The sequence below is a fragment of the Lepidochelys kempii genome, chromosome 12, assembly GCF_965140285.1.
Source record: "Lepidochelys kempii isolate rLepKem1 chromosome 12, rLepKem1.hap1, whole genome shotgun sequence".
Classification (NCBI taxonomy): Eukaryota; Metazoa; Chordata; order Testudines; family Cheloniidae; genus Lepidochelys; species Lepidochelys kempii.
In genome coordinates, this window is record NC_136391.1 from 7,137,898 (window position 1) to 7,165,853 (window position 27,956).

Genomic DNA, 27,956 nt, shown 5'->3' on the forward strand with positions numbered 1-27,956 from the left:
TTTTGCCATTTTGATTATTTTTCTACTATGGATTTCTTTAAAATAAATACCTTTCGGAGACCAGTGGTAGTTCTCATTTACTTGAAGACCTCTAATGGTGGGGATTTTAAAGGAACCTGATGGGGAAGGTGCCCAGTTCCGTTGAATTCCAGTGGGATTTGAGCAACTAACTCAATTGCGGTCTACAGAGCCATTGCCCTGAGTGGCACAGCCAAAGCTAGGAAAGGATTTACGCAGCACTGTTCCTCATTCTCTTTTAGGGTCAGTTCCATCCTGGGCATGTCAATTCAGCTTTGCATGCGGGGGTGTTGGCAACAAAGTATGGGGAAAGTGTGTCCCAATGCTCCTGTGTAGGAAACTGAGGTGGTGGAGCTAAGAGGAGACTGGTCAGCATAGCTGTAAAACAGGCGCCAGCCTGAGGCTATGTCTACCCTACCGTGGGCTCAATGCTCCGGCGATGGATGCACCGGGGTTGATTTAATGGGTTTAGCGAAGTCCCACTAAATCGACGGCAGAGTGGTCTCCGATCGATCCCGGTACTCCACCAGGAACGAGAGGAGTAAGGTAAGTCAACGGGAGAGTGTCTCCCATTGACCCAGGGCGGTAAGTCAACCTAAGCTACGTCGACACCAGCTACGTTATTCACACAGCTGGAGTTGTGCAACTTAGATCAATTTACCGCGGTAGTGTAGACATAGCCTGAGGAGTTGCAGTTTCTCCAATAAATTATGTGCATTGACACTGTCACGGCAAATCTTGGTAGTAACTTAGTGGAGGGCCCTGAAGGGTTCATGGGGTAGAAATGGTCAGGTAGCGGTGTATCATGATGCGCACTGACACTGTGAAGATGGAATTTAAAAAACTTCAATCTCTCCTTAAGTGGTTCTTCCTACTACTGCCGGTGGGGCTGTCACGCTGTAGCTCTCAAGGTGGAAGGATATCCTGGCTTCACCATGGTGGGTACAATCTACTTGTACCTGTGCCCTGGGTACAGTTGTCTGATCTTGGTCCCATATTCAGTGATTGCGTAGGGGCATGATGCGGAGCGAGGGTGTCCCTCTGAGAGCTGGGTGCTAATGTGTGTGCTAAGCGTTGGGTTGCCATGTGGCTTCTGGAAGAGTTGGTGCTGATGAAAGTGAACAATAAAGGGAAAAACTGGAGGATGGATGAGGATGACACAAAAGCGGCGTGTGACAATGGGTTGGCACAGTCTCCTGGCTCTCCGCTGGAATAACTTGCCTGCGAGATGTTTTTGGGGAGGAGAAAAGCACTTTTTTATTTCCTTCGGGCATTGCAGTCAACCCAGGACTGCAGCTGGTAACTGGGTGTTAACTAATGATGCAAAAACCTTAACCTTGAATGTTAACTATTCTTGATCAAGCTGTGACACGCTGAGTTAACTCGCAGGAAGATTTCTGTTCCTGTATATGCAGACATCCCATAGAGATGCAATAAGGACAGGCAAGTATGAATTTTGGGCTACCACTCCGTCTTGGGTTCTGGCAACTTGAGCGTCTCTTGTGATTTGGGATCCACTTTGTTCCCCTATGGCACGTTCCCTGCTGGCCATCTGAAAGCACATTACAGACATCCAGGAACTGAGCTTCCCAACATCCCTAGACCTCTGAGAGCGAATCCGTTTGCCAGAACCCCAAGGTGGATTTCTAACCCCTAACTCCAGGTGCTTGTCCGTAAAGTTTTATGTGATCCATGGATCTGATTTCTTTTCAGGGGCAGTTCTTCGGTGCAGTGGAGCAGAGGGCTTGTTGGCCCACCCACAGTCTCTGATGGGGTGAGGTTATAGGTGGATCCGCATAACCTATGGTTGTGACTCCGTGCCTGTGAATTGGCAGGGCTGTGTGAGATTGTACTCGTGAGCGATGAGGCTTCGGTGTGGCTTGCAGTGCCTTTAACACTGCTTTCCATGTGTTAAGACTGTATCCCGTGCGTGTGTGTATATATATTGTATTAACACGTCCAGCTCTCCTGTGTGATTGTCAAATGGTTTTGCTTTACTAATAAATTTATAGTTATTTATACCTTCTTGTGGGTGTGTAAGGTTTCTAGAGGGGGACATCACGCATGACCCCCTCTTTCCCATGGCGTTTATCCTTCTTTTGTAAATCTACTCCTGGGGCTGCTCCTGTTTTTGAGCATCTGTGGAGGGAAAAACAAGAGCATGTGCTGCTGATACCGAAGGTCATGAAATGGGAAAACGTTCAGGATTCAAGCTGCTAAAACTAAAACAAAAGAGGGAAAAGTTCTGATGTGCTCCACTCCTGCTAGAAATGAGTGCTTTGCTTTCCTTTGTCGCATCTGCTGGCTTTCCCTGGATGGAAGGTTATGGCCAAAGGCTTCCACTGCCACCAGCTTAGCAGCGATGGCTCTAGGCGCTCTGTGGCTCCAATACAGTTAGTAACGGTTTAATTGGTAAAATGGATCGATTCCTGCTCCAAGGATTCTGATTCCAGGGAAGGCTCCCACAGCGTCAAAAGGAGCTCTGCTTCTTCCTCAACGCTCATCTAGTCATCGCATTGTAATGACTCTGTGGTTTGGCGGTGAATTGGGCAGAAACCAGGCACAGAAATTCTCAAATGCACAAAGTTATTCTCCCCTCCACCCACTCCGTCATGCGGGTTTTGTTATTTTGGCCAGATAATGGAGATGCAAAGAGGAAAACAGTTTTGCCTGTTTGTGGCCCCGCTTCCTCCCTATCCCCCTTGAGATCTAAACCTGGGAGAGAACATACAGTCCAGCAGCACACGATTAATGTCAGGGGGGTTGAGATGGCAGGGCTGTGTAACTCTGAAAACGAGAGACCCGGATCAGGAACGAGGGATCTCTTGACATCAAAACTCACGCTGCAACAAACGTAGCCGGTTTCCCTCCTCATTTTTAGGTGTCTCCCTTGGGATCCTATCCTGTAGCAGTCGCACCTTCAAAACATTTCTCCCTTCTAAATGGTCCTGCTTATAAATATACAGCCCTAGATCTCCAAGCACTGTGACAAAAGAAGGGTAAGTAGTCATTGCATTTTACAGGTTGGGAAAGGAGGCGCACAGAGGGAAAGTGACTTAGTGGCAAAGCTGGGAACAGAACCCACGTCTGTGTTAAGTAGCACTTGCATCAGTGAATGAAATTCTTGGCTTCCTAGAAACAGCCCATAATGTCACTGCACTATGTGGACAGCATGTTACGTTTTCCTGGTTTTGAGGGGGAGGGGAAATGTTCCAATTCTGTATCCTAGAAGTTGGATCTATTGCGTGCTTAGATCCTTTATTGTGAAGGGAGACTTGCCTGAGACTTTGACCCCCTAACCTGGGCAGGGCAGCATCATATGGCTGGGAAATCTTTAATTAAGGCCTAGATCAGCGTTTCTCAAATGTGGCCACCGTGGGCTTTTCTTGCAGCCACAGCCTCCTGGATGGTGATTCTGGGAGGGGGGAGAACAAAGCAGAGGCCCCTCCCCCAGGGTTGCCAGCAGGGGTTGGTCCCTGCCCTCTTCTGGAGCCACTAACACTAGGAGCAGGCAACCAGTGTGAGTTCTCCACCTTCCTGGGGGCAGTGGGGCTTGGGCTTTGGGCTTCTGCCCTGGGGTGGTGGGTGGCAGGCTCTGGCCATGCGGCAGCAGCAGGCTCTGTCCCCCAGTCCCAGGGCTTCAGGCTCCGGCCCTGGGCTCAACCCATCCCCCCATGCCCCCGCATCGCCCCTGGATCCTGCTGCCTCCTCCAGCCCTCACCCATGCAGCAGGATTCCAGGCTCCATCCCCAGACTCACCCCCATCGCCCTGACCTTCACTTCCACCTCCCCATCCAGTCCTCCATTGCCCTGGCCCTCCAGCCTCCTTACCCACCTCCCCATCCAGGGTTTAATTTGTTCCTCAGCTTGCCAGGGCTGAGTAAGTCTGCTGTGAAAAGTGATATTAACAAAAATACAAACATCACTTTTCACAATAGCAGACTTACTAGCTAGCAAGTCTTAAAAAAAAATCAACCCAAAGAAGCAAAACATGCAAAGCACCTTTTGTGTTTCTATTCTCTTTAGGTCCAGTAAAGAATAGGGACAACTGTACATTATTTTTATTATTGAGTCTGCAAAAAACCCAAACCCCTACATAAATAAATTACAATGATTTGGACATGGATATGTGCATATTTATTTGTTTTTCCTAAAGTTAATTAAGTATTTTAGGAAAAAATTGTCAGAGCAGCCACCAGCAAGAGTTGGTGGCCGCACTCTGAGGCCAGCAAAAAATCTGTTGTGAGAACCCCTGGCCTAGATCCTTCAGGAAGGTGGTGCTGGCAATTCAGCTAGGTGGCTGCCTTCCCTTCTGGGTCAGTATTGAGTGAGTGGCTCTGTGCTGCTGGGGTTCCTGGCTTTTTGGAGGGGAGAGAAGCATGGTTCTGACCACATGCATTAAAACTTCTGTGGCATGTTTTTCAAGCCTTGTGTCTAATTATTGATGTAAATGGGGGGCGGGGGGGTTCCCCTCACCACTGCCTAGCTTCCTTATTTGTAAGGTTATTTCCAAGCCAGACATGGGGCGGGGGGAGTTAAATTGTGTTTTAGGGTTTTAAAATATGGAACTGTTTGAACTTTGTTCTAGAGCATCAGATAATATTGTATGTCTTTGGGGCCGGTTCACCCCCCAAACGCTGGCAGCTTTGCACAGTAAGTGTCTTTTGATTTGGAATTTACTAAATAACGATAAAACCAAGAAATCTGCATAAATCAAAGGGTTAAGAGCTGGCTAAATTCTAACGAGTAATAAGTAGAGCTGGCCAAACGGTGGGAACACAACTGCTCAAAATGTTGAAGTGGTTCCTGTTTCACAGGGTTCAAAGTTGGTGGGGTCCCCCTCTTTTATTTTGCAATAGCTTTTGAAACTGCGATAGACATTTGTCGTTTACCAAAAACACTGTTTTGTTACTGGAAACTGGGGTTTGGTCAACGAGGAGTTTCAGTAATTTAGAAAACGTCTTTGAGAAATGAATGATGTCATGGAAAGGTGTTTAGAAAGAATATCCACAACGGCGACCATTTCTCATCACACTTAGTTTTTTTTTTCTTTTTTGAAAAAGGCTGTTCTGTGATTGGAAAAACCTCTTCTGTGCCTACCCCCACCACCACCTTGAGTAACTCGGTGGTGCTGCTCTGGAATTCTCCTACCAGCTTGTGTTGCCTGTGATGGTATTTGCATTGTTCAGTGCTGCTTAAGGGCTACTGCTTTTCCCATTCCACAAATCAGGAGACCAGAGTTCTGTTCCTGGTTCTGACACTGATTAGCTGAGTGACCATGGGCACGTCACCTCGCGGCCTCACTTTCCACATCTAAAATGTTTGAGAGAATGGGTAGCAGTGTCCAGTCAATACTCCTTGTCCAGACCACTCGATGTTTTGTGTATCGTTAACATGTTTGCTCCATGTCGTCTCCTCTATAAGGTAAGCACTCCTAATGTTTTCAAGGCCAACTGAGTCAATGAAAAGCTCTCCCATTGTCATTCTCAGTCTAACTTTAAACCAGCATGCCACACAGGTGGGAATGTGAGTAGCATCAGAGGATATTATATTTATAGGCATTATTCCCATCCTACTGTGATGCAGGGCTCCAATGGAAGCAATCAGCTAAGTACCAGTGGGGAAGTGGTTGGAATCCACTCAACTGAAAGGCTTCATGCTGCTTTGAACGTACTGAAGGGCTGTTTTATTTCTCGGCTTGTATCTTTCGTTTCCACCTTTCTGTGCAATCCCTTTAATTGGGCCTGTGTCAAAGATCATGGAGGCTTCTCTCCATTTCAGGGACTGGGGTCACTGTTTACTGACAGGAGCTGGTTGTGTTCTGTGCTGTTACTCCTAGCTTGCTGGAAAGTGAAATACTGTATTTGATTCGACCTCCTAATTGTCTTAGAAACAGATATGTCCTGTTATTTGTAAGTTGCCTTTTGATCATCCACCTTCCCTGGATAGACCGGGAAGAGCACTGTATCTCCCTCTTTTATCCTTCCTCATGGCTCTAAAGCCCTGCTCTCTAGTAACTTAGCCTGTCTGCTCTAAACTGACCCTAGGCACAAGACCGCTGTGCTCGTCAAAACACACTGAGGCATGGGCAGCATGAGCTGAAACTTCCTTTGGAATCAAAGCTGTGATAGCCATTATATTGGTGCCCCTATAAAGCTCTCGGGGATGTAGAGTCGGGGTAAGGCTCCTTGCAGGCGATGAACATGGCCTCCACAGCAGCGTGAGTGGACTGAGCAACACAAAGTTCTGAGGTAGGTTTTAACTGCACAATAGAATTGGTGAACACTGATTTCTGTACCAAAAGCTCCTTCTAACCCTGCTTGGAGGGGCCTGCCACACAGGAATAAGTATTAGTCTCTTAACTCCACTTTTCCATTTTGTTAAATGCCCTTGGCAATGCCTTGTTCAAGGGCAGGTAACAGAAGCCTCCCTGCTACTCTTGGGTCTCATCAATGAACAAGAAAGTACTATGAGATCTTCCAAGCAACTAGACAGCTGGGGTGTCTGCCTGCTCTCTTCTGGGCCTGACTCTGCCATCCGGTCTCTCGCTGAGACGCCCCTACCTCCTGCAGGTAAATCCTACTGCTCCGCACGCGGGTGACAGAACTGTGCTCTGTATAAACGTGTGATGTGTTTTCCACCTGAAATATACTGAAGCAGAGAAGGGATAACCTTCATTTTACAGACTCCTTTCATCCTGCCTCAAAACCAGTAATTGCACAGGCTTAACGTACATTGAATGGCTTTTTAGTTGTCCCGAAAAAGCATTCGTAGCTTTCAGGTAGGATTTTGGCGCTTGTCCTTGTGTTTAAGAGGGTGAGGCAGAATGTGAATGGCCCGGAATAGAACTGCATCGCAGGCACCAACTTGCCCCAGCCCTGTTACTTGTCTTGTGACCGAGCAACTGTTGCTGCGGTATGCCCTGTGTGGAGCGGTGTGGCTGGGGTTGCTGGGTTAGGACTGCATCGCTCTAGTACAATTACCCTATTAAAAGCTACTCCAGCATCCTGCTGTTGTGGTTTCTTTCCTGATCTTTTCCCCATGCCTGTCCTTGGCTGTAGGTGCTTCACGCTATTTCATACACCCGTTATTACAGGACCCTCAAGGTTCCCACTGAGAGTGCGGCTAGGTGCTGTGCATGCAGGATATGAAACGCTCCCTGTCCTGAGAGTTTTCAGTGTAATGGACAAGACCAAGGGAGGGAGGGGAAGCAGAAGCAGGGAGAGGTGCAGTGACTTGACCAGGTCATTGGCAGAGCTGGGATAAGAAGCCTGGTCTGTAGATTCCCAGGCAGTGCTCCACTCCATTGGACTGTGCTGCCGTCCTGAAACCCTGTACAATGCCCAGTGAGCTGCGCAGCCCGGTTTTAATCAACGGACGTGCCATGAATACTGCGCCAGGAGGAATCAACCAAATTCAATCTAAAGCCCTTTCATAGAGATGAAGATCTAGTTCCCGGGAGTATGGGACATTGCCTAGCACTGGGCTCCCATCTGCCACTATTGGCCTTTCTTACTGAGCCATTTGGTGTGTGGGTGCTTGTCCACCTTTTTTAATACTGTTTTTTTCTGGTGTAGGTTTTTAAGAATTAATATACCCCTGGCATTACCTCCCTGTGTCTGCGTCCACTCTTCTCCAAGCCAAACTCCAGGATAAGATGTTAGTCTTTGACTCAAAGCCTTCTAAATTCTTTCCATTTCGGCACCTTCTACCAAGAGGTGATTCTGAAATGGGCTGGCTTAGTTAGTATGTCTTGCACTAGCCACTCAAACAGCTGCAGCTTCGTTCCAAGTTGCCCCGGGGGGGGTGGTAGGGGCTTGTGCTTTTGGCGCTGAAGTTCCGGCATCCAGTCGCTGCTGATGCCCTTGATCGCTGGATGGTGTCAGCTGCCCTTTGTTACAATTTCAACCGAAGCGGAGGTGCCAGAATGCGTTAGCCACAGAAATTAGACACTTTGGCGTTGAAGGGATCTATTTTTGCCCCATGGTTAAGCATCAAACATACTGTGACTATTTCTTGCTGGCATAATGCAGCTCCATGCCTTCCCTTAGCACCCATCTCCGGGTAGCATTATAGCCCGGGAATGTCTCTTAAGCAAGGGGTCAGTGTAAAACTTAATGCAATGGCCCTTTCCTCACCAGCTCCTAACAGGGCCATGCATTTCTGGCTTTGGCATCTGTCCGAAGACTGTCTGCTCAGCAGGGCCCAATTCCAGTGCTGCTTCTCCGTGCTCTCCAGTAACTTGCTTTGTTACGCCCAGCTTGTCTGTCTAACTGGGAGCAAGACACATACCCTATCACTGTAGCATCTGAGCCCTGCACAATTCAGGTATTTATCCTCACCACAGTCCTGAGAGGCAGAGCAGTGCAAATATCCATCCCCATTTCACAGGCGGGGAACTGAGGCACAGAGGGGCTGACGCACCCAAGTTTAAAGAGCTCCCCTGGGCCAGCCTAGGCCTGTGGCCATTTTAAAGGCACCTTCCAACTATTCCTAAATCTGCTCTGCCAGACCGTGCAGAATGCTGCTAGGCATGACACTATCCAGTAGGCACAGAGAGCTGGGCTGGGAAGTTCTGCGTCATGGTATGGAAATGGCTCTCTCGCAGGGACTCTGGGCAGACAGGGTATTTGCTGGCAGGGGGAGGGCCCTGGCCCTGGGAGGCACAGAGTGCTCTGGAGGTCAGGGCTGGGTGCGGGAGAGTTGAGCCTTATCCCAGTGAATGACAGGAAGTAAATGCTAGCAGGTTTAGATGGATGGGGAGGTTGGGGGGGAAGAGAACTGGGACACTATGGACATCTCCAACAGACAGGACACAAGGGTTGCCTCAGTGCCCAGCATTCTTTGTTTGAGCTACATGTGCATAGCAGGGAAGGAGAAGAGCCTGTATCTTTGATATATGTACAGCACCTAGCGCAGTGGCGCCTTCATCTTTGACTGGGGCCTTTTGGTGCTTCTGCATATAATTGACTGGTGCATCTCTGAAAATGTCCAGCAAACCTCTTTCTTTTCCAGCTCACACCAACTTTCCATTCCTGGTTTCCTCACAGCTCAGGCTGAATGGCAGGGTAGGGAAGAGAGAGGTCTGAAAACCTCCAGGAAGTCCCTCCCTCATCCTCTCTTCGTTTATATTTAGACATTTTAAGCGTGGTTTTTATTTGCTAGGAAGTGGAACCAATGTGTATCTCCTGCCCTTGGATCCTGTGCGCTTTGGCTGTTGGACCTGGCTGTCAGAGGCCAAGTAGATTCACCTCTGGCTCCACACCCTTTCCTGTTTCCTGCCGTCTAGCGCCAGGGCTGGAGGTAGTGAGAGCGGCTACGAAGGAAAACAGACACAGCATTTGATGAAGCACAACAAATGGCTTCAAATGCTTTCACTAGGTGATCCCCCTTCCCCCTAAGCACTTGTACTGGGCCTTGGCCCATCTTCCCTGCATGGAGCACTTCCTTTCCCCTTGTCTGTTCCTAAGAGAAACCTCTTCTCCCTCTCTTTCCTTCCCAGAGTCCCACCTATTCTCTATCCACTCCAGGGACCCTCCCCTTCTCTGTCCCTTCCACCTCCGCTCTCCTCCCTGCTCTTCTTAGCAGTGCCCTAAGCTGCATCCCTATTCGCTTCCTCTAAAGTGCAGAGTAAACATGCCCCTGCCTCTAATATTTGGAACTAACTTGTCTTGTCCTAGGGTACCAGGCTCGCGCTCTCTCACACCTATCAGGAGCTTGCACAAACCAGTGTGTTGATTCGAATGGCTTGCATGCACGCTCTGGTAGATGCTCCATGTATACATGTGCAGAGTAATTAATTTTGGCATGGGATCAATGTTTGAGCACGTACACCTAACTGGAGTTAGCTGGAATTGGCATCTGGATTTCTTACACAGCATGTAACCTGAAATGGATTTATTTCAATTTAAAAAAAATCCCTCAGGAAAGCCCATGCTATGTGAAGAGCATGCTGAGGTGGAGAAGTGAAATGCAAGACTCCGCAAATGAAAAAAACATAACTTGTGACAGCGGCCACAACAAGCTACACTTCCATATGCCCCCATGCTGGTTTAGTTACAGCAATCCTGGGTGTTAAAGCAGAATACGAGTGACTGACAAGGAGGAGGAATTGCACTTGGTGTAAGAACCACAGCGTCTAAAGTCTGACTGTTGTGCTGTAAACTTCTCGACAGTGTGGCATTCATACACGCTGCTGCAGTAGACAATACTGTTTGTAAAGTCTGTACAGCCCTGGTATGCTCTTGTGCTTCTTACAGGCTCAAAGATGTTAAACGGCAAGGAGTTGGGGGCTGAATGATTCACTAACTGCTTTCCCTGCCTATGCTAGCTTTCTGCACAGGCCCATGATGGGGAGAGTTTTTTGCCAGCAGTCCAGTGTGATGGCGGAGTTGCATAGTAGCATTGTGTTGTCCAAATGTAGGCTAGGCTAAAGGCAGATGGGTTAGGACTGTCCCAGCTGGCAGCAAGCCAAAGTAGGACAGCTAGTCCCTTGACCATGTGTGCGCACGCAGAATCCCATTAGCACTTGCAAATCAAAACTGGGGTGCGTGTGGTATTTGTCTCCTCCCCAGCTGTAAGCCGGGGCCGGTGCTGGTGTGCTTCTGATCCTGACTGTGAACCCCTTCCTTCCAGCGGTGAGCAGTTATTCACCTGCATAGTCCCCCAGGGAGCGTATAGAGTTTACTGTCTGGCCCTCAGGGAATATCTGGCAGAGGGAGGATGACAAGGGGCTTTATGCAAATTATTCTCCTCCTTCCCCACAGCCAACTTCCCGAGGGTGAGAGAACACATTACCTCCCTCCATGCACTCCCTCCCCTCAGCGCTCAGCCTCAGCCCATCTACCCCCACCCTGCCTCCCTCACTTGTCCCCCCAGCTCTCGCCCCCTCGCCTTGGCCCACTTGCTGAATTCAGAAGCATCTCTGCTGTTTACCTGTAGGCTGACCCAAAGTTCCTGAAAGTATTGCTGCAAAGGAACAGAAGACTGTAAGGCACAGAAAGGCACAAAGGGGTTACAACGGCAGCCTGGGTCAGGGAACCTGGGGCTGCTTACGTGCTGCTGTAAGGGAGGGGCTTCTGTCCATATCTGTCCAGGCTGGGGTTCTGATTGAGGCAGTACTGGAAGGACAGCACAGAGAGTGGTCAGAAATGGTCACTGTAACCAAGTAGCACCCCCCTCCCCTCCAGCTGCACCCTTTTGCTGCCACCTGGCCAGCCACTACAGCAGTGGTCCCCAAACTGTGGGGTGTGCTCCCCTAAGGGGGCACAGAGGAACATCTGAGGAGCATGGCGGGGCCCAAGCCAGCCCCCGCGGGCGGGTGGGGAGGGAGCCCCACTCTGCCCCAAGCTCTGTTCTGGCCCTGGCCCTAGCTTGGCCCTCGGCTGTGACTCCACTCCCGGCCCAGGGGGTCGTGGACATGTTCCATTACTGGTAAGGGGGGGGGTACAAGAGGGAAAAGTTTGGGGACCACTGTACTAGAGTCCAGCCTCTCCTGACCACTACGTGTGGAAGTCAAGTTTCCCATTGGTTTCCGTAGCAGCCCCCCGGGTGACTTGCTGCATGCCTAATGTTAGAATCTAGGACCTGAGCCTTATTCTCCTCTCCCACCCAGTGTAATTCTATTGATTTCAGTCGAGTTACACCTGATTTATATTGGCAGGTTGCATTAGTCTCAAGAGAAGGAACTGAAATGGTATTTCCCAAGAATAAAGGTACCTAGAAACCTTTTCTGTGACCAGGGAAGACCTCCTTCCAAAACATGGTGAGATCTGGAAGCTAGTAAGTGCTAGAACAGGTCACACCTTGGATGGGACATAATCATGGAAAATCCAGGTGCTGTAGGCAGTGGTGCACATGTTTCAATAGGTGGCGCTCTTGTCTCAGTCAGGCCTGAGCCAATCATAGGGTTAGAAGGGACTGCAAGGTCTGTCTGCCTCTGGTGCCCAGGGTCACAGTTGCTCAAATGAGATGTAAAACCTAAATTCTTGTGGTCAGTGGTGGGCCCATGGGGCTTCTGGTTCTTGAAACAAGAGCAAAAAACCTTGTGGCAGGTGCAGAAGGGTTCCCATGTTCCACCCCAGATGTGGCTGCGTTTTAGTGCCGAGGGAATGGGAAGTACAACTTGTAGAGCACTCTAGAAGCTTTCAGGAGAGGAGGTCCAGTCTGGAAGTGGTGGGAGTTATTACTGTGAAGGAAATGTAGAACTTTGGAGCTGCTTCCCGTTCAGTTCCTGTGATTTAGGCAGCCCAGGGCGGTGACAGCTGCTGCTACTGGTGAGATGGTGTTGGTACTATAAAGATACTCCTGCCAGTTGGCAGCTGCCTGCTCCTTTCCTTTTCCTGGCCTCCCCTCCCGCAGTATAACTGCCAGACAGCTTTTCCTTATATCTCTGGACCCAAATCTCCCAAGGAACCTGACTTGTATACAGGCAGCCCCCCCCAGTGCACATACATTGGGGCATGAGTGTACCTGTAACTACCTGTGGACCGAGTCAGGCTGGAATAGTGGATCCCGGGGGGGCTGTAGGGTGGGGAATGGTGACATGGAATTCTCTGCAGTGGTAAAGCCCAGCGTGGGATATGAACTCGAGTCGTAGTTGGTAAAAGAGAAATCTGAGAACCCTTGTGGGGGGTCGAGGAGTCTGGTAGGCTATGAAGGAAAGGCCCTTTCCTCCTCTCACGTTTATGAAGCTACAGTAAGAGCCTTCCCCAGCATCAGCCAACCGGATCTGGAAGTGAATTAGACTCCGACTTTAAGGGCAGAAGGGACCAGCGTGATTATCTAGTCTGACCTCCTGCCTATGACAGTGTTCCACTAACCCAGTGGGTCTCAATTTCTCCATTCTGGCAACTCCTAGAATTCCCCTTCCCTCTAGCCAGGACCTCCATCAGAGTGAGCAATACGGAAAGGACGGGGTGGTCGTGGCTGATATCCCATGTGTTGATGCAAAATGCCTGTCTGGAGGAGGTTAAACGTAAATTCCACTTTTCCCCAGGCAACGTGTGATCCCCAGGGCTCCCAGCAGGAGGCAGCTGCACGGCAATTCAGTGGCACCGAGAACTCCTTACCCTCCATGTCTGAGAGATGTCTGGCTTTAAGTACCTGACGGCGTAACAGCTGAACCCGAGCACTGGGGGGAGAGAGAACGGTGCACACGTTGTTATCACTAGTGACCCCAGCCCTGTTGCACGCTAATATTTTAATTCTGGCTTGAATTGATAGCCCCACACAATACCCAGGCAACAGGGCATGCTGGGAGAACGCCGCATGGCAACCCCTGGGAATGCGGAAAGACTGACTTCCTCATGGTGAATATCCCCCCTGCGCGCTAGGCTCCTGTCCTCCAAGGTTGGCAGCAAGAGCTTAAAATATTTCTGGCCCCTCTCAGCTGGATGCGCTGAGGGAGAAAGGCGGAGGGAGCTCCGGCCAGCATGTCCACACTGATGGTCTTTGCGCTGTCAAGAGAGCTGCTTTGCCCTGCTCGCCAGTGTCCATGTAAAATGAAAGAATAAAGCAATAGCCCCTCCTGTCCTTTCCCCTTCACTGCCCCAGCCAGCCCAGGACTGATGTGGTGCCCATCACCAGAACATCTGGGTGCCCTTGGCTAACATATTTAGATATTCATTTCATTTTACACTGCCCTCAACTCTGCGCTGGCCAGTTTGCTGCCAATTTCCGCAGTACATTGGGGGTTTTTGGCACGTAGGAAGGCCTGGGGACGGTTTGGCGGAAGCACGTTCTGCAAAAGTGATCAGCAAACTGGTGTTGACTTGTCATCACTAAGTTCCTGAGTTAACACCCCATGGAGACAAATGGGAGCTTTTGCACCTTTGAGCCAGCTCGGGCACTGCGTTGGTTATGTTCATTCCACAACCAGAAAGCTTTCTTCGCCGCCATCAGGATTAGAGACTTAATATTTTTACTATGAAAGGAAAGAATCTAGAATACCACAGCCGTGGCAACTAAAAGTAAAACTCTGCATAATCACGTTCTATACGGGGCTCTGGTTATGAGCAAGTCATTCTGGAAAATACAGGGAGAGTGAATGGATTTCGGTATCCGGCTCATCTGTGTCTCCGGCTGGCTCTGTAGCCTGATCTGACAGCACGGCTATTCCAAAAAGAGAGGGCAATTTACTGTGCATATGGGCTGGCTCTGATGCAGCATGTACGTGTGGAAATGCCACACTTACAACCCCCTGGGCAAGCCACAAGGCAGTGGCCCCTACAATCCCTCAGAGCTCTTGGGGTGCTGTGTTGGTCAATATCACAGCTGTCATTTTACCAGTGAAGTCTTGGACTGGCTTCATCTTGCTCGTTGGAAGAGCCTCCAGTCATTAAACCTCAAAAGGAGTAGGCAGCATGGGAGCCCGTCTCCCAAACGGGCAGGCAGGAGGGTCTTCGAGCTGCCTATCTAAGAGAGGAACTGACGATGACTTTTCCCTTCCTTCAAAGGGAGGCTTTGCCCCTCCCATATGCCTGGCTGTACCTTTCTTATTCACGCTGGGTAGCTTGAATTCTCCAGCAGAGGAGATGAAGCGTGACCAGTCAGCCATCGCCTGTGTGTAGCTTGGCCATTCCTCGTGGTTAGTGCTGGGAGTGAGCGGAGCCATCTTCCCTGCTCGGTACCTTGCAGTGAGGGACTGGCCCAGCTCGGTCATCCCCTGAGTAGCAAAGCAAAAAAGGGATGTTACGCCAGGCTCCCAGCTGGGAGCTCAGCAGGGAAGGGTGGGGTGCAGGGCAAGCAGCAAAGTTGAACCCTTTGCATCCCACCCATGCTGTTGGCCTGCAGGCCAATTCAATAGACTGCCCTCCCATTTCATGAGTTTAGTCCAGTGGTTTTCAAACCGTGGGTCACGATGCAATGGAAGGCACTGGGCCAGGGCGGCTCTGGTCAGCACCACCGACCAGGCCGTTAAAAGTCCCGGCGGGGGTGCTGCCCGGCTAAGGCAGGCTAGTCCCTACCTGTTCTGACACTGCGCTGTGCCCCGGAAGCAGCCAGCAGCTGGTCCGGCTCCTAGGTAGGGGGGCCACGGGGCTCCACGCACTGCCTCTGCCCCGAGCACTGGCTCCAAAATCCCATTGGCCGGTTCCTGGCCAATGGGGGCGGGGGGGCAGTGCCTGCTGGTGAGAACCGCACGGAGCTGCTCGCGTGCCTCCACCTAGGAAGCCTGCCTCTGCACCCCCACTGTGCCGCTGACCAGGAGCCCCCCGAAGTAAGCCCCAATCCCACGCCCCAATCCCCTGCGCCCCAAACCCTTCATCCTTGGCCCCACCCCAGAGCCCTGACCCTCTCCCACATCCCAACCCAGAGCCCCCTCCCACACCCTGAACCCCTTATTTCCAGCCCCACCCTGCAGCATTCACCCCTGCACCCCAACCCTCTGCCCCAGCCCTGAGCACCTCCCACACCCCAAGCCCCTCATCCCCAGCTCCGTTGGGTCACGGGCATCAATAAGTTTCTTCAACTGGGTCGCCAGAAATTTTTTTTGAAAACCACTGGTTTAGTCCCCCTAATTTTGAAAACCCCTGGTTTAGTCTCCCCTTCCCCCTAATCTGCAGCCAGCAAGTAGAAAATCCAGAGTCATCTTTTCACTCTGGTATCCTTTTACAGTCAGACTGATCCACATCCACCTGGCAGGGGCCTGGCTCCAGATTCTTGGCTAGTTGGCTTATTTTTATGCAGCAAATATGTGTAAATCAGAATGCTATAGACTTGGCAAAGTCTTGTGAACCTTATCTGATTAATGGAGGAAGAACAATCTTGCACTTAAGGGCCTAGATCCTTAAAGGATTTCAATGGGAGTTGGGCAGCTAAACACCTTTGAGGGTCTGGGCCAAGGGAGAGTACAGGGAGCCAGCAGATCTGCTAGTCCTCCTGTTCTTTTTGCTGATACAGACTAACACGGCTGCTACTCTGAGATCTGCTAGTGACTCCCTGCTGACTCCCTATAGCTATGTCTCATTAACCTCTGTGTGCTTCAGTCCCACGATCTGTGATATGGAGTTGCTAATAGATACTTACCTTGTAGGGTTTATGCAGATCAACTCATCAGTGCCTGCAATGTAATTTAGGAGCCTGGGATAGAAAGTGCTACAGAACTGTCAAGTAACATCAATCTCCATAATAACTCTGTGATACAGGGAAAGTATTATCCCCATTTTACAAATAGGAACAATTGAGGAACTGAAGTGATGTGACATGCTTAAAACCAGACAGTGTCAAAGCCAGGATTAGACATCAGGGGTTCCTGGCTCCTATGCTTGGCCCACTCCATCACACATGGCCTTTATACAGGGAAAATGCTTGTATTTGCATTGGTTACTAAAAGTACACAACATAGTGCCTTTGAATAGGCCAACAAATATGCAAAGAGAAGCCCCTTTGTCCCAACGACTGTCAGCTGGGGTATTGCAAAGCGTATGTTGGTCTAATAACTGGCATCCTATCACCTGCCCTGAAAATGATCCCACTGCTTAGGCTAAGCTGGGGTTTGAGCATCTGAAATGTGGGCCTGCATTCTCTGTGAATTCACTCACTGCAAACAGCTTTTTATGGTGCAATCCAGGATCCTTACCTTCTTCTACTGCAAAACCACCATCGCTTACCTCTCTAAAGTTTTTTATGAATAGCTGCTCTCTGGGCTTACATTGGCTTCTAAAATCCTCAGATAACAGTACCTGTAGAAACTGTCCTGCTGCCTTAATCTCCAGGCCCCACAGTTATGGCACATGGTAACAAAAAACACAGAGGCAACGGAATTAACTAGTCAGAGCGTGAGCTGATGAAAGTGATTGCAAGCTACTCGCTCCTGTTCTGAAACAGGAAAGACGGATGTTTAACAGAAGTTTAACAGAGCTTGGAGTAAAAGCCAGATGGATCCAACTTTGACAGGAAGTGGGGCATAGGGAAATCCTGCTTAGAGGATGAGCTTAGAAAGCAGTTCCTCTTTATCTCTGTTTGCTCCTTGCAGGTAACTAACTTCTGAGAAAGCTAAGCCTTGGGAGAGCGCCATGGAGCAAAACTGAGCTCAAACTGCCCCCCCGCAGTGCCCGAAGAGAGAACAAGATCCACACACCCCACATTCAGGAGAAATCTGGGCCAAATATATCAAAGAAACAAGTGTATTTACAATTACACCTTTTCGTCTCCTGCCACTTCCAATCCCCCTGTTCCTTCTCCCCCTCCTCTCCCTTATCAACACAGTTCTTCCCCAAAGCCTTTCAGCAATGAGTCATGCCCCTCCTGGCAGCTGATGTCCTTATCACAAAGGGATATTTACCACCAGTTGTCCAAGAATGTGTCTACATTAGAGCCCTGAATCTCATTTATGCTAAGATGGTGTAAAGGGTTTTAAAGCAAGCAGAAAAACCCTTTAAGCTGCTGGAGAGCTAAAAGTGGCCTTAGTACAAATGAGAATTAGGGCTTAGATATTTTTTCCCCCTTAAAAATCCCAACTTCTGCCACCAGCAGTTCATCCTAGTGGAGGACATCTACTGTTTGGGGGGTTTGTGTGTGAGATTTTTTTGGTTGAAATCTCTGATTACACACATTTAACAGACCAGGTATGTCTGTCAAATGTTACTATTCAAAAAAAAATTGAACAGATGTGCTGTTTTTTGGGGCAAGTGAGCATACTCTGAGTATTGAATAAATGGTAACAAAATATCTGAGCATCTTCTATCTTGCTGGGTATGTGTCACAGGACATGCTGCTGGGTGGCGCCTCCTGGCGATGCTGGGGATTAGCTCCACCTGGTTCAGCACCCCCTTTCTCTTCCTCTACCTTTGCAGCTCTTCTTTTGCTCACAGAGTTGCAACGTGGCTTCGTGACTCAGCTCTCCAGCCAGCTCACACTGTGATCCCCCTTCCAGGGGAGTCTTTCAAAGTGTCTCTCCCCAAGCAGCATCAGGCAGCCTCACACCCGCTGCGTCACTCCCGCATTCTTCCTATTCACTGCCCCAAGCATGGCCATTCTGCAGTGGAGGTCGGGGAACCCAGGCCCACCCTCTACTCAGAGTTCCAGTCCAGAGCCCTACAGCGAGTAATTAAGGGCTATGGCTATACCTACCGTAGTGCTCTCTTCCCTGGACTTTGTCCTACTATGCTTCCCCAAGCTTTTCATTCTCCAGTGAAGTCTTCCTAGTCAGACCCCCTCTCTTAAGGCTGCTAGGTAACCTCTTTCTCAGGTGTGCCCCCCTCTGGGGGACAGACTTCAGGCCTCTTCTTTGCAGCCTTCACTGTTACCAGACTCCTGGCTTTACAGAAGCCTTGATTGTCCCCTCACAGGTGAGCTTCCCGCTAATTAGCACTCTCCACACAGCCTAAGTCTCCCCCCTTTGCAGCTTAATTGGCTGATTAGACCCACCTGGCCTAATTCAGCTCTCTCAGGGCCAGTGTGGGCAGCTGTGAACAGGTTCAGGTCCATGGTCCACCACCCAGTGACTGCTGTAGGAGGGGTAGGGGAACTCAGGCCTTCCTGCTCGACTGGGTTCCAACTCAGAGCCCATCCAGCATCTTCCACCCTGGGGCACCTCAAGTCAGCCTCCTTGGGTCACTTCCTATCCCCCCCTTTCCTACAGCAAGAAGGACAGGAGGACTTGTGGCACCTTAGAGACTAACATATTTATTTGAGCTTAAGCTTTCGTGAGCTACAGCTCACTTCATCGGCTGCGTGCAGTGGAAAATAGAGTGGGGAGATTTTATATCAGAGAACATTAAACAATGGGTGTTACCATACCCACTGTAACCAGAGTGATCAGGTAAGGTGAGCTATTACCAGTAGGAGAGAAAAAAAACAAACACAAAAACAAACTCCAAACCTTTTGTAGTGATAATCAAGGTGGGCCATTTCCAGTAGTTGACAAGAACGTGTGAGGAACAGTAAGGGGGGGGGGAAATAAGGCTTGAATAAAGACTGGGAATAGATGGGTCATTACACAAACATGGGGAAATAGTTTTACTTTGTGTTATGACACATCCACTCCCAGTCTTTATTCAAGCCTCATTTTGGTCCCCCCACACTCTTCCTCACACGTTCTTGTCAACTGCTGGAAATGGCCCACCTTGACTATCACTACAAAAGGTTTGGGGTGTTTTGTTTTTTTCTCTCCTGCTGGTAATAGCTCACCTTACCTGATCACTCTCGTTACAGTGTGTATGGTAACACCCATTGTTTCATGTTCTCTGTGTATATAAATCTCCCCCCTGTATTTTCCACTGAATGTATCCAATGAAGTGAGCTGTAGCTCACGAAAGCTTATGCTCTAATAAATTGTTTAGTCTCTAAGGTGCCCCAAGTCCTCCTGTTCTTTTTGTGGATACAGACTAACCCGGCTGCTTAACCCTGAAACCTTTCCTACAGCATGCTGCTGTTTGTCCCCATAAGAGCTATCTCGTGGGCTGCCTACCCAGCTCCGGCTCTATCCTCCTGCAGCACCCTCAGAGCAACTCCTCCCTACCCCAGCTGAGCCGGCCGCCGGCTCCCTTTTAAGCCCCGCCTCCAATTGGCGCATGCTCTGCAAGGGCACAGGGGCGGGATCTGCTCTTTAACCCTTTGCTGTCCAGTGAGGGGTTTAGATATCCCACCACAGGTGCACACCCCAGCGCAGTATGTAACTGGTGCATTATTTTTCCCGTCATAACCACCTCCCAGATTTTTGTGAACCATTCTTCTTGAGTTGGACTGTTTTTTTTTTTCAGGAGCCTCTGCTGGTGTTTTACCTACCAGTCATCTAACCCTGCCCAGGTCTGGTCCAACATGGTGATTAAGATGCCACAGGATGCAGGTGCCCTGTCTACACTCAGGCTCCTGCTGCTGGAACTGTGTTGATGGTAGCAATGGTGGGAGAATTGAATAGTCCAGTGTAGGCAAGGGCAACGGATGTCAGCCATAGTCAGTCCCCTCCCCACATCTTCCTTCAACCAGGGCTGAAAACAAATGGACCAATTGGTTTGACACCCACGCCAGAAGGGATACTCTGCCCTGGTTGGAAGGAGGCGTTTGGCATGTTTCTGTAGCTGGTATTGAAACTGATTTGCCTCTGTCTACTAGCAGCCATGTTCTTTTCAACCCCAGTTGGGGAACAAGCTGGGAACCAGTGGTGGAAACTGATTGCCAAATTCAAGAACATTATCCTAGTGTAGACATGAGCTGGTTTGTCTGTACCTGTTCTGGATTGTAAGTGCCTTGGAACAGGGACTGTAGTTCCTTATTTGTTTGCACAGGGCCAAGCAAACAGCTGATGCTGGCTAATGTCTGAAGGTCCCTCAGTGCTTAAGCAAAGGTGGATCTGGGTGATATTCAGGATTGAGCTTATAGGGAGGGGAAGGCACAAGTGGGTTACATGAAGGCCAGGACCTAGACAGAAAGTCACCAGATGTGTAAGTGTCCCTCATAATGCTGCTTCATTTGGCTGAAGTGACTCACCAGTGATGAGAGGCGCTTGTTGGGGACTCCTCCCAGAGTGAAGGATGCGTTGGCAAAATCCTCTGCAGGAAACAGAAGGGAGAGAAATGAGAACCGCGGCCTTCTTGGTCATTTCCAAAGAGTGGAGAGCAGGTTTGGCCTCGCCCACCTGTTTGGCCCAGGAGTGTGTCCAAGACAAAGCACTGGGCTTTGGAGCCTGTTCAAAAACTGCGTTTGAACTGGCTCCAGACACAGCTTGGCCAGCCAGTGAGGGCAAAAGGCCAAACTATTTTAGAACATATTTTGGAATCTAGGAGTGATCCTATTTCCCAAGGGTGACCCCTGGAGTCCTGCAATGGAACACTCTGAATGGGGCTTTAGAAAATGGCTTTAAAACAGTTTAGCCCCACCTCTGCTGATTAAAACCATGCTGGGGTAGTGTTGTCTAGTGGGTATGACACCAGGCTAGACGTCAGGAGACCTTGGTTCCTGCCTGGCCTGGCCATTGACCTGCTGGGTCATCTTGGGCAAGTCATGTCCCCTTTCCTTGCCTCCGTTTCCCCTCCCATGCTGCATCTGTCTTTGTTTAGGACATACACTCCCTGGTTCAAGGAGCTTATCTCACTATGTGTTTGTACAGCACCTAGCACAATTGGGTCCTGATGTTTATTGGGGCTTCTAGACTCTTCTGAAATACTACAAATAAATAATAGTGTTAAAAACCAGCTTAGCAGGAACTGTGTTGAGACTTCAGCACAGACAGGGCTGCAGAGGCCCTCTGTGTGCTAGACTGCCTCAGAAGCCTGCCATCCGGGTGCTCCCCCAGCGGTGGTAACAAGAGTGGCTATGTTAGCATGGATGGGTGCGATGAAGTCGAAGTTCTGTCGGCACTGATTCTGAATTGGGGCTGATGTGATGAAGTTGGATCAGGAAGTTGCAGTCAACGAAAGCCTCTAGTGTGGATCCACCCAGAGTTAGCAGAGTTGTGGCGTGTCTCTGCCAAGCCAGGGGCCCTGGTGAGTGATCAGCAGCACTGGACAGGGTGGTGGAAGTACAACAATTTGGGACAATGGGTTTGTTCTAGACATCATCTGGGGGGTACTTGAGAGAAGTGGGAAATTACCAAAAAGCAGAACAAAAGCGGCAGGTGACCCCAGCAGGAGCCTATAAAGGGACTCGCTGGGGAAAACTGAACTGGGGGGAGAGAGTCATTTTGTACCAGATTAAGATGAAGGAGGTTGTTGCAAGGGGCAGGGCAGGCAAGGGGGCGGAGGACTGACCCTGCCTCGTGGAGCATGGATGATCCGCCAAAGGGAGGGTAAGCGGGGAGGGTCACACTGCCTTTAGGATGTTTGATCGCTTTGTGCGGTCTCCTGTGCTTTATTTGGTACAGAAAGGAGTTCGACTGGACCGTGTATGCATATTGACTGCTTAGCAACTACTGTGTGTCCCAGAGAGAGTTAGACTGTAAGCAGAAGCCTCACTAATTGCCCCTTTGGGGTGGAGTTCTGGAAGAGGGGTGCATTTAAGGACAGGGAGTCCGAAGGGTCAGCGCTGTTCCCTGGGGGGCGTGGACGGCAGGTCCCAGCACTCGGAGGGGGCTGCCTGATAGAACGTTTGTGCCCTAAGCGTGTGCATAGTGACTCCTGGATTGGGGCAGTGGCTCGACTTTGTTGGTCTACAGGGGCTTGACGCCACCAGGGGATCCAGAGCATAGACGGTTGGATCCCTCTCACAACAGTCCTAGTGAGAGGCCAAGTGGGAGGCTCACTAGGATCTGTGGCAACGGGGCGCAGGCAGCTGCCTGAGGTCTCAGCTCTGTGTCACTAGGCCTCAGGATTAGAGAGCATGACACCCTTCCCCAGGATACACAGGCAGCCCCCGCCCTTTGGTACCACAAATGGAAGTGCACCCCAAAACAGCTGGTGTAGAGAGGAAGGCTTGGCCCCCTGAAATCGCACTGTGCACCCTCTTCTTAGCCGCATTCTCGGCTCACATCTGCAACCACTAGGAGGCAGTACGACTGTCCTCACCTGACTGTGAGGATCACTTGACAGTGACCTAGGATGATGTCATCTGTGACAAGATGAGCCTTTCTTGTTCCAAACATATTGCCACTATTCAAGAAGGACAGTGCATTTCAGATGGCGTGTCAGGCCTGGCCTGCACATAAAGTAGTGGATTCTCCAGCTCTTGCTGTCTTCAAATCCAGACTGGACGCCTTTCTGGGAGCTGCTGTAGTCCAAAACGAGTCACTGAGCTCAACATGGGGGGGGTCACTGGATGAGATTTAATGGCCTGTGACCTACAGATCAGACTCGATGGTCCCTTCTGGCCCTAAACTCTATGAATCTGTGAGAATCTCACTGGGGCCGTGTGACGGGGTGTTCCAGGTGTTTGCTACCAGCCAGCTTGGGGCACCCCCCATGCAGAGAAGAGCCACAAGTTCAGACCTCCAGTGCTTGCCTGGAGTGGCCTCCCATGATCAGCCCTGCAGGAGGCGTGGACCAATCAGGACCCAGCAGGCCAGATAAAAAGTCTGTCACTCGTCAGGGTGAAGCCAGTGCAGGGAAAGGAAGCTCTCCGTCCTGGCCCTAACCCGTAGAGCATGGTCAGGGCCTAACCTTGACGACACTGGCCTCGGGGCTCTGTGCAGGACGAGTGTGCATGGTATGGACTTTAACGCCCTGGCGGCTAGTTTGAATGCAGCGTTAATTTGTTTTCTGTAAATTAAAACCTGAGGTGAGCTTGTCCTGTGGGCAGGGATGGTCTTTTTTGGGGGTAAATTGGTACAACTTCCTCAAGCGGACAAGGCCTGGCAGGCACAATGCTACACCAACAGAGCTAGCTGTAACTTGATATGTGTGTCCACACAGAGGTTTGCGCCTGTTAAATGATGGGCTTGTGTACATGGGGAAAGTCACTAGTACAACTATGCCAAGTATAATTATATCACTATAGTTAGAGGAGTATTACTCCCTGTGGGGACACTCTTCGGGATGTCTTTGCAGCACTTGGCTCTTCACTGGGTGTTGCCCCCTCTCACACAAAACCCGCTCACTCAATTCTAGTGCCTCTTTCCACCCAGGCTAGCTGCCTCAGCCTGGACTACACCTTAAAACCTGGGTGCCACTTTCATGTGGTCTGGTAAGGCCCACTTTGCAGCGAGGATGCAGGCTAAACCCCTCGGGTGCCGAGCATTGTCCATTGCCTTCCCACAAGCCCCTCCTGTGCCCAGTAAGACAAACAAGTTGTCTGGCTGGGATGATTTAGTTGGGGTTGGCCCTGCTTTGAGCAGGGGGTTGGACTAGATGACCTCCTGAGGTCCCTTCCAACCCTGATATTCTATGATTCTAAGTTCATCCACAAATTCACTGGGAAAGACTCACAGAGCAGTTCAAATTTATTTGAGCATAAGCTTTCGTGAGCTACAGCTCACTTCATCAATGAAGTGAGCTGTAGCTCACGAAAGCTTATGCTCAAATAAATGCTCAAAGGTGTCACAAGCCCTCCTTTTCTTTTTGCGGATACAGACTAATACGGCTGCTACTCTGAGAGCAGTTCAGTGCTCTGCAGCACAAAGACCCATGGGATGTGCCTTGAGGAGTCTTTGACACACACAGGTGAGTTCAGCCCCAGTGAGGACGCAGTAAGGCTTTGTAACGTGACTGTTTGCACCCAGACTAGGCTAAGCCAGGTGCTGATTATCTGAGTGAAGCCGCACCCTTATTCCAGAAGGTGTCTTTTTCCAGTTTCGCTTAACCCCTTTATAGAGCTTTGTATAATTATGCTGGTAAATTTCCCCATGTAGACAAGCCCTAAATCAGTTATTAAACTGATTTTGGTTCAGCTGATTCAAATCAACTTCTGTGTATAGACAAGGTAAAGGAAATATGCTACCCCACTCATTCAGGCAGGAAAACAAAGGCACTGTCTAAGAGGTGGTGATACTCTTTGATATGCTAACTACACCGCAGCTGCTAACTGGGGAGGAACTGCTCTCAGTTTAGGGGAGCAGGGATCACAAACTTAATGAGCAATGTCTCCGTGCTAATTGAGCAGGGAGGCTTGGCTGGAAGTTTGACATTGCAACCAGGGATTTTGACACCCTAAAACAAAGGAGCTGGAATCTATAAATAGAGAGGGGACAAGCCTTAGCCCTGGGGAGACATGCATTGGAACTGACTGAATCCAGCCTGCTGCTGGCAAGAACAATCTAGGCCGTTGCCGAGATGAAAGGAACTGATCAATAGACACTAGCTATGGGATTTGGCCTGGCTAGGTAGACTTTATGAAGTCTAGACAGTCATGTCTTATTCTGCTTAACTTTTACTTGTTTTGATTCCCCTCCTGTCATTTTTCTAAGACAAACACATCTGGTTTTATCATAGCTAATCTGAACCGCAGATAGTGAATGGGGGCTGTTCCTGTGGGACGGAAATCCACGTCTGTCCTGCGAGGCGTGGGCATGGGGTCTCATCTTCCAAAAAGAACTGAAAAGCTGCTGGCTTTGGGTTCAGGGATAAGCCTAAAGACACCGAGGTGAGCCCAGCTCTGCAAACCTCAGGTGAGCCCATAGAATTGTAGGACTGGAAGGGACCTCGAGAGGTCATCTAGTCCAGTCCCCTGCCCTCATGGCAGGCCTAAGTATTATCTAGATTCAGATCATCTTTCTATAGAGCCAGGGCAAAGATTACAGTAGAACCCCTGGGCTATGCTGTGCTTGCTAGCGCATGCATACAAGTGAGAAGTTACCCTGGGATGGGAGGGCTGTATTGTTGAAACCAGCCTGATCTTAATTTGAAGACAGGTTGGTAGAATGGTCTGTCTGGGGACCAGTAGCATGCTTCATAGAAGCATCAGTAAAGTAGTCAAGGGCAGGCTGTGTATTTAGCTGAGTCCCTTGGGTTATGCCGGACTCACCTAGTGCCCAGATGCTGCATGACATTACCGAAGAAAGTCACATTCGTGCCTCGCTGCAGTGTCCATGTGACCTAGGCTACGAGAGTGCTCTGGGTTACCAGTGGCTGCAGGTAGACGGAGACCTTGCGGCCTGCCTTTCTGACGTGTGGAGCATCCACAGCTCCCGGTAACTTCCCTAGGAGTCGTAGGGCTCAGCACCTTTGAAAGCCAGGCTGCTGTTTTATAGGATAATGTCAGCGCTTGAGAAAGGGTGGTGTTACCTGCCTGCAGGCCACAGTGCTGCCTAGCCCCTTATATATAGAGCATCTCTGCCCAGGATCTCAAAGTGCTTTACAAAGGGGGTAAGGATCATTTTCTCCATTTTACAGATGGTCCAACTGAAGCACTACCAATAAAACCCATTCTCCTGAGGCGCCATCCAGCGCACTATCCACAGGCCCACACTGCCTCCCCAGAGAGTATATCAAAGCCCAGTGCTGGCATTACCTTTGGTGCAGGCCGTGATTGTCCTGGAATGTTCATCTGGGAGTTTGTTCCCTGCTGAGTCCATGTCCATTCGCCGTAAGGTTGGCAGGTCTGGGTGGAAAAGCCTGTCCTTTACTCCAGCCAGCATGACTTTCCTAGGGTCCAGGGGCAGGAGCACAGCTGGGGCCGTGTAGACACGATGGCCATCTTCAGGCCATGGTACCAAATCAATTACTTGGGCCATTGCTGTAAACGGCCAACGAGAGAGCAAAATGAAAGAGACACGTGCAAAACCATGGCACTTACTTGCTAACGGCTATACATCTATCCTGACCGACAGACTGTGTGTCCTGATAACGTGATGTGTACAGGATGTCCAGTTTATCCCCTAGAGGTGAGGCATGGTTTGTTTCCCTGTTTTGTTGCCGGTATGATAGCAAAGGGAACAATACACAAACCTATCAAATGGAGATGGCCCAATGAATGTTTGCTGGGTTTTCCATGCAATACTTCAAAACACAAATGGTCTTGGGTGGGCTGCAGGCATACCAGGCAGGTGATTAAATAGGGCCTGTTAGAACGTTCCACGCTCTGAGCTCAGATACCCCTTTGCAGTCCTGATGAAGGCACAGGGCCGGGTGTACATGCAGTCTCAGGACAGCAGTGACCTTAGTCACTCAGGATCAAATTCTCAGAAGCAGCTCCTACTTTGAGGTGCTTTTTCAGTGCCCATCTTCAGACACAGACACCTTAACACCTGCCTTGTGCCCATGCTTCCCTCCTGACTACGTCCTCTGTGCCCTATGCCCACTCCTCACTTCATGCCTGCTTATGGTGCCCTGGATGCTGGGATCAGCTTCCTAGCTAATGTGACTCCATAGCTCCAGCTGCACTGTCCAGGAGCCACCCTGGCTTTGTTCTGTTTGTATTGGTCTATACTGGATCCACTCATGACTTTTTAGGGCCTGATCCGATTCCCACTGAAGTCAATTGTAAGATGCTCACTGCAATGGCAGTGGAATCAGAAAAACACTGGAGGGCAGATTTCGGTCTTGTTTGGCACCTGACCTGGTCAGCTGTAAAGAGCCATGGCCCTCATAGCACTTTAGAAATAACAACGTGCTCAGATCTGCGGAGGGTACATGACTGCAAATGAGGCAAAAAGGGACTGTAGATTACTTCCCCAAGTTTCTGAAGCAGGAGGGGTAGAAGAAGAGACAGAGAACAATGGCAGCTTGGAAGCCTGTTTTCATCTGCAAAGCTGGGGAAGAACTTGGTTAAAGTCAATGGAAAACCTCTTACTCCGAGATCAGTAAAACCAATGGTGAAAATCGCCTAGAAAAACATGGACACCATTAAATGTACTATTTTGGTTCAGGATTCATAGTCTCTCTTGTAAGCTGATCTCACTCTCAAACAACTCAGTCACCTACATACCACACCCACAGAGGTCCACCGGAATCAACACTCTGGTTTGGATCACTCCCAAACTTTGGGAAAGTTCATATCCACCTCCCAGCGGACCCCTAGCTCCAAAACCAGCTGAACTCAAATCCTGGCTTCTAACCCCTCTGAACTTGGAGGAGCGAAGCTCTGACATGTGCATCTTGCTGCATTCAGGAAGCACCTGGCAGGGAGTTCATTGTGAGTTTTCCCTGCACTGCCACATTTGACTCCCAGGAGAAATGCTCCCTGTAGATCTAAAGAGAGAGACATCAGCCCCAGGACGTGCAAGTTTTTCTGGACACCTTAGATTCTTCCCTTGTGAGCAGGGTTGGTCGAAAGACACGACAAAGACAGTGCAAAGGAAAAGCAACCACCCGGGCTTTAGGATCGACTAGAAATGTCTGTACAGAGCCTCGCACATTTTGGGGTGCTGCCATAGCATAAATAGTAAATAATTATAAATATCTAAACCGAAGGGATACCTATTTTCTCAGCTTTCTTCGCGTTGTCTCAGGCCTGAGGTGGACTCCAGTCATTCTGTTTACTGATCCCTTATTCCCCATAGCAACAGGCAGCCAATATCACAAGTAGTTGTTAGGTGATGAGGGCAGGGTTGCTAAGTAACCAGAGCAGTGTCCCTGCAGTTACCTGGTAACCGGTGACCCCCATGCAGCCTGGCTGAAAGGAAAGTTCCA

At 49.8% G+C, this 27,956-nt stretch overlaps 1 protein-coding gene across 1 annotated transcript; it reads right to left on the bottom strand.

Annotated features, from left to right (window-relative positions):
- Nucleotides 1-4,112: 4,112 nt before the first annotated feature.
- SPMIP8 (sperm microtubule inner protein 8) lies at nt 4,113-27,824 on the bottom strand. The gene is made up of 8 exons (XM_073307379.2): nt 27,744-27,824; nt 25,837-26,061; nt 20,449-20,510; nt 14,509-14,683; nt 13,089-13,150; nt 11,074-11,138; nt 10,954-10,986; nt 4,113-9,334 (listed from the first exon to the last, which is right to left on the bottom strand). Exons 2-8 carry the CDS (start codon nt 26,057-26,059, stop codon nt 9,304-9,306), a joined length of 651 nt encoding a protein of 216 aa, XP_073163480.2. The 5' UTR covers nt 26,060-26,061; nt 27,744-27,824; the 3' UTR covers nt 4,113-9,303.
- Nucleotides 27,825-27,956: the final 132 nt, after the last annotated feature.

Coding starts and splice junctions, on each gene's coding strand:
- SPMIP8 (XM_073307379.2), bottom strand. CDS start 26,059: ATGGCCCAAGTAATTGATTTGGTACCATGGCCTGAAGATGGCCATCGT. Junction 10,987..11,073: donor CCCCTCCCTTACAGCAGCAC/GTAAGCAGCCCC, acceptor GTTCCTTTGCAG/CAATACTTTCAGGAACTTTG. Junction 9,335..10,953: donor AACTTTGGGTCAGCCTACAG/GTAAACAGCAGA, acceptor TTTCCTTCGTAG/CCGCTCTCACTACCTCCAGC.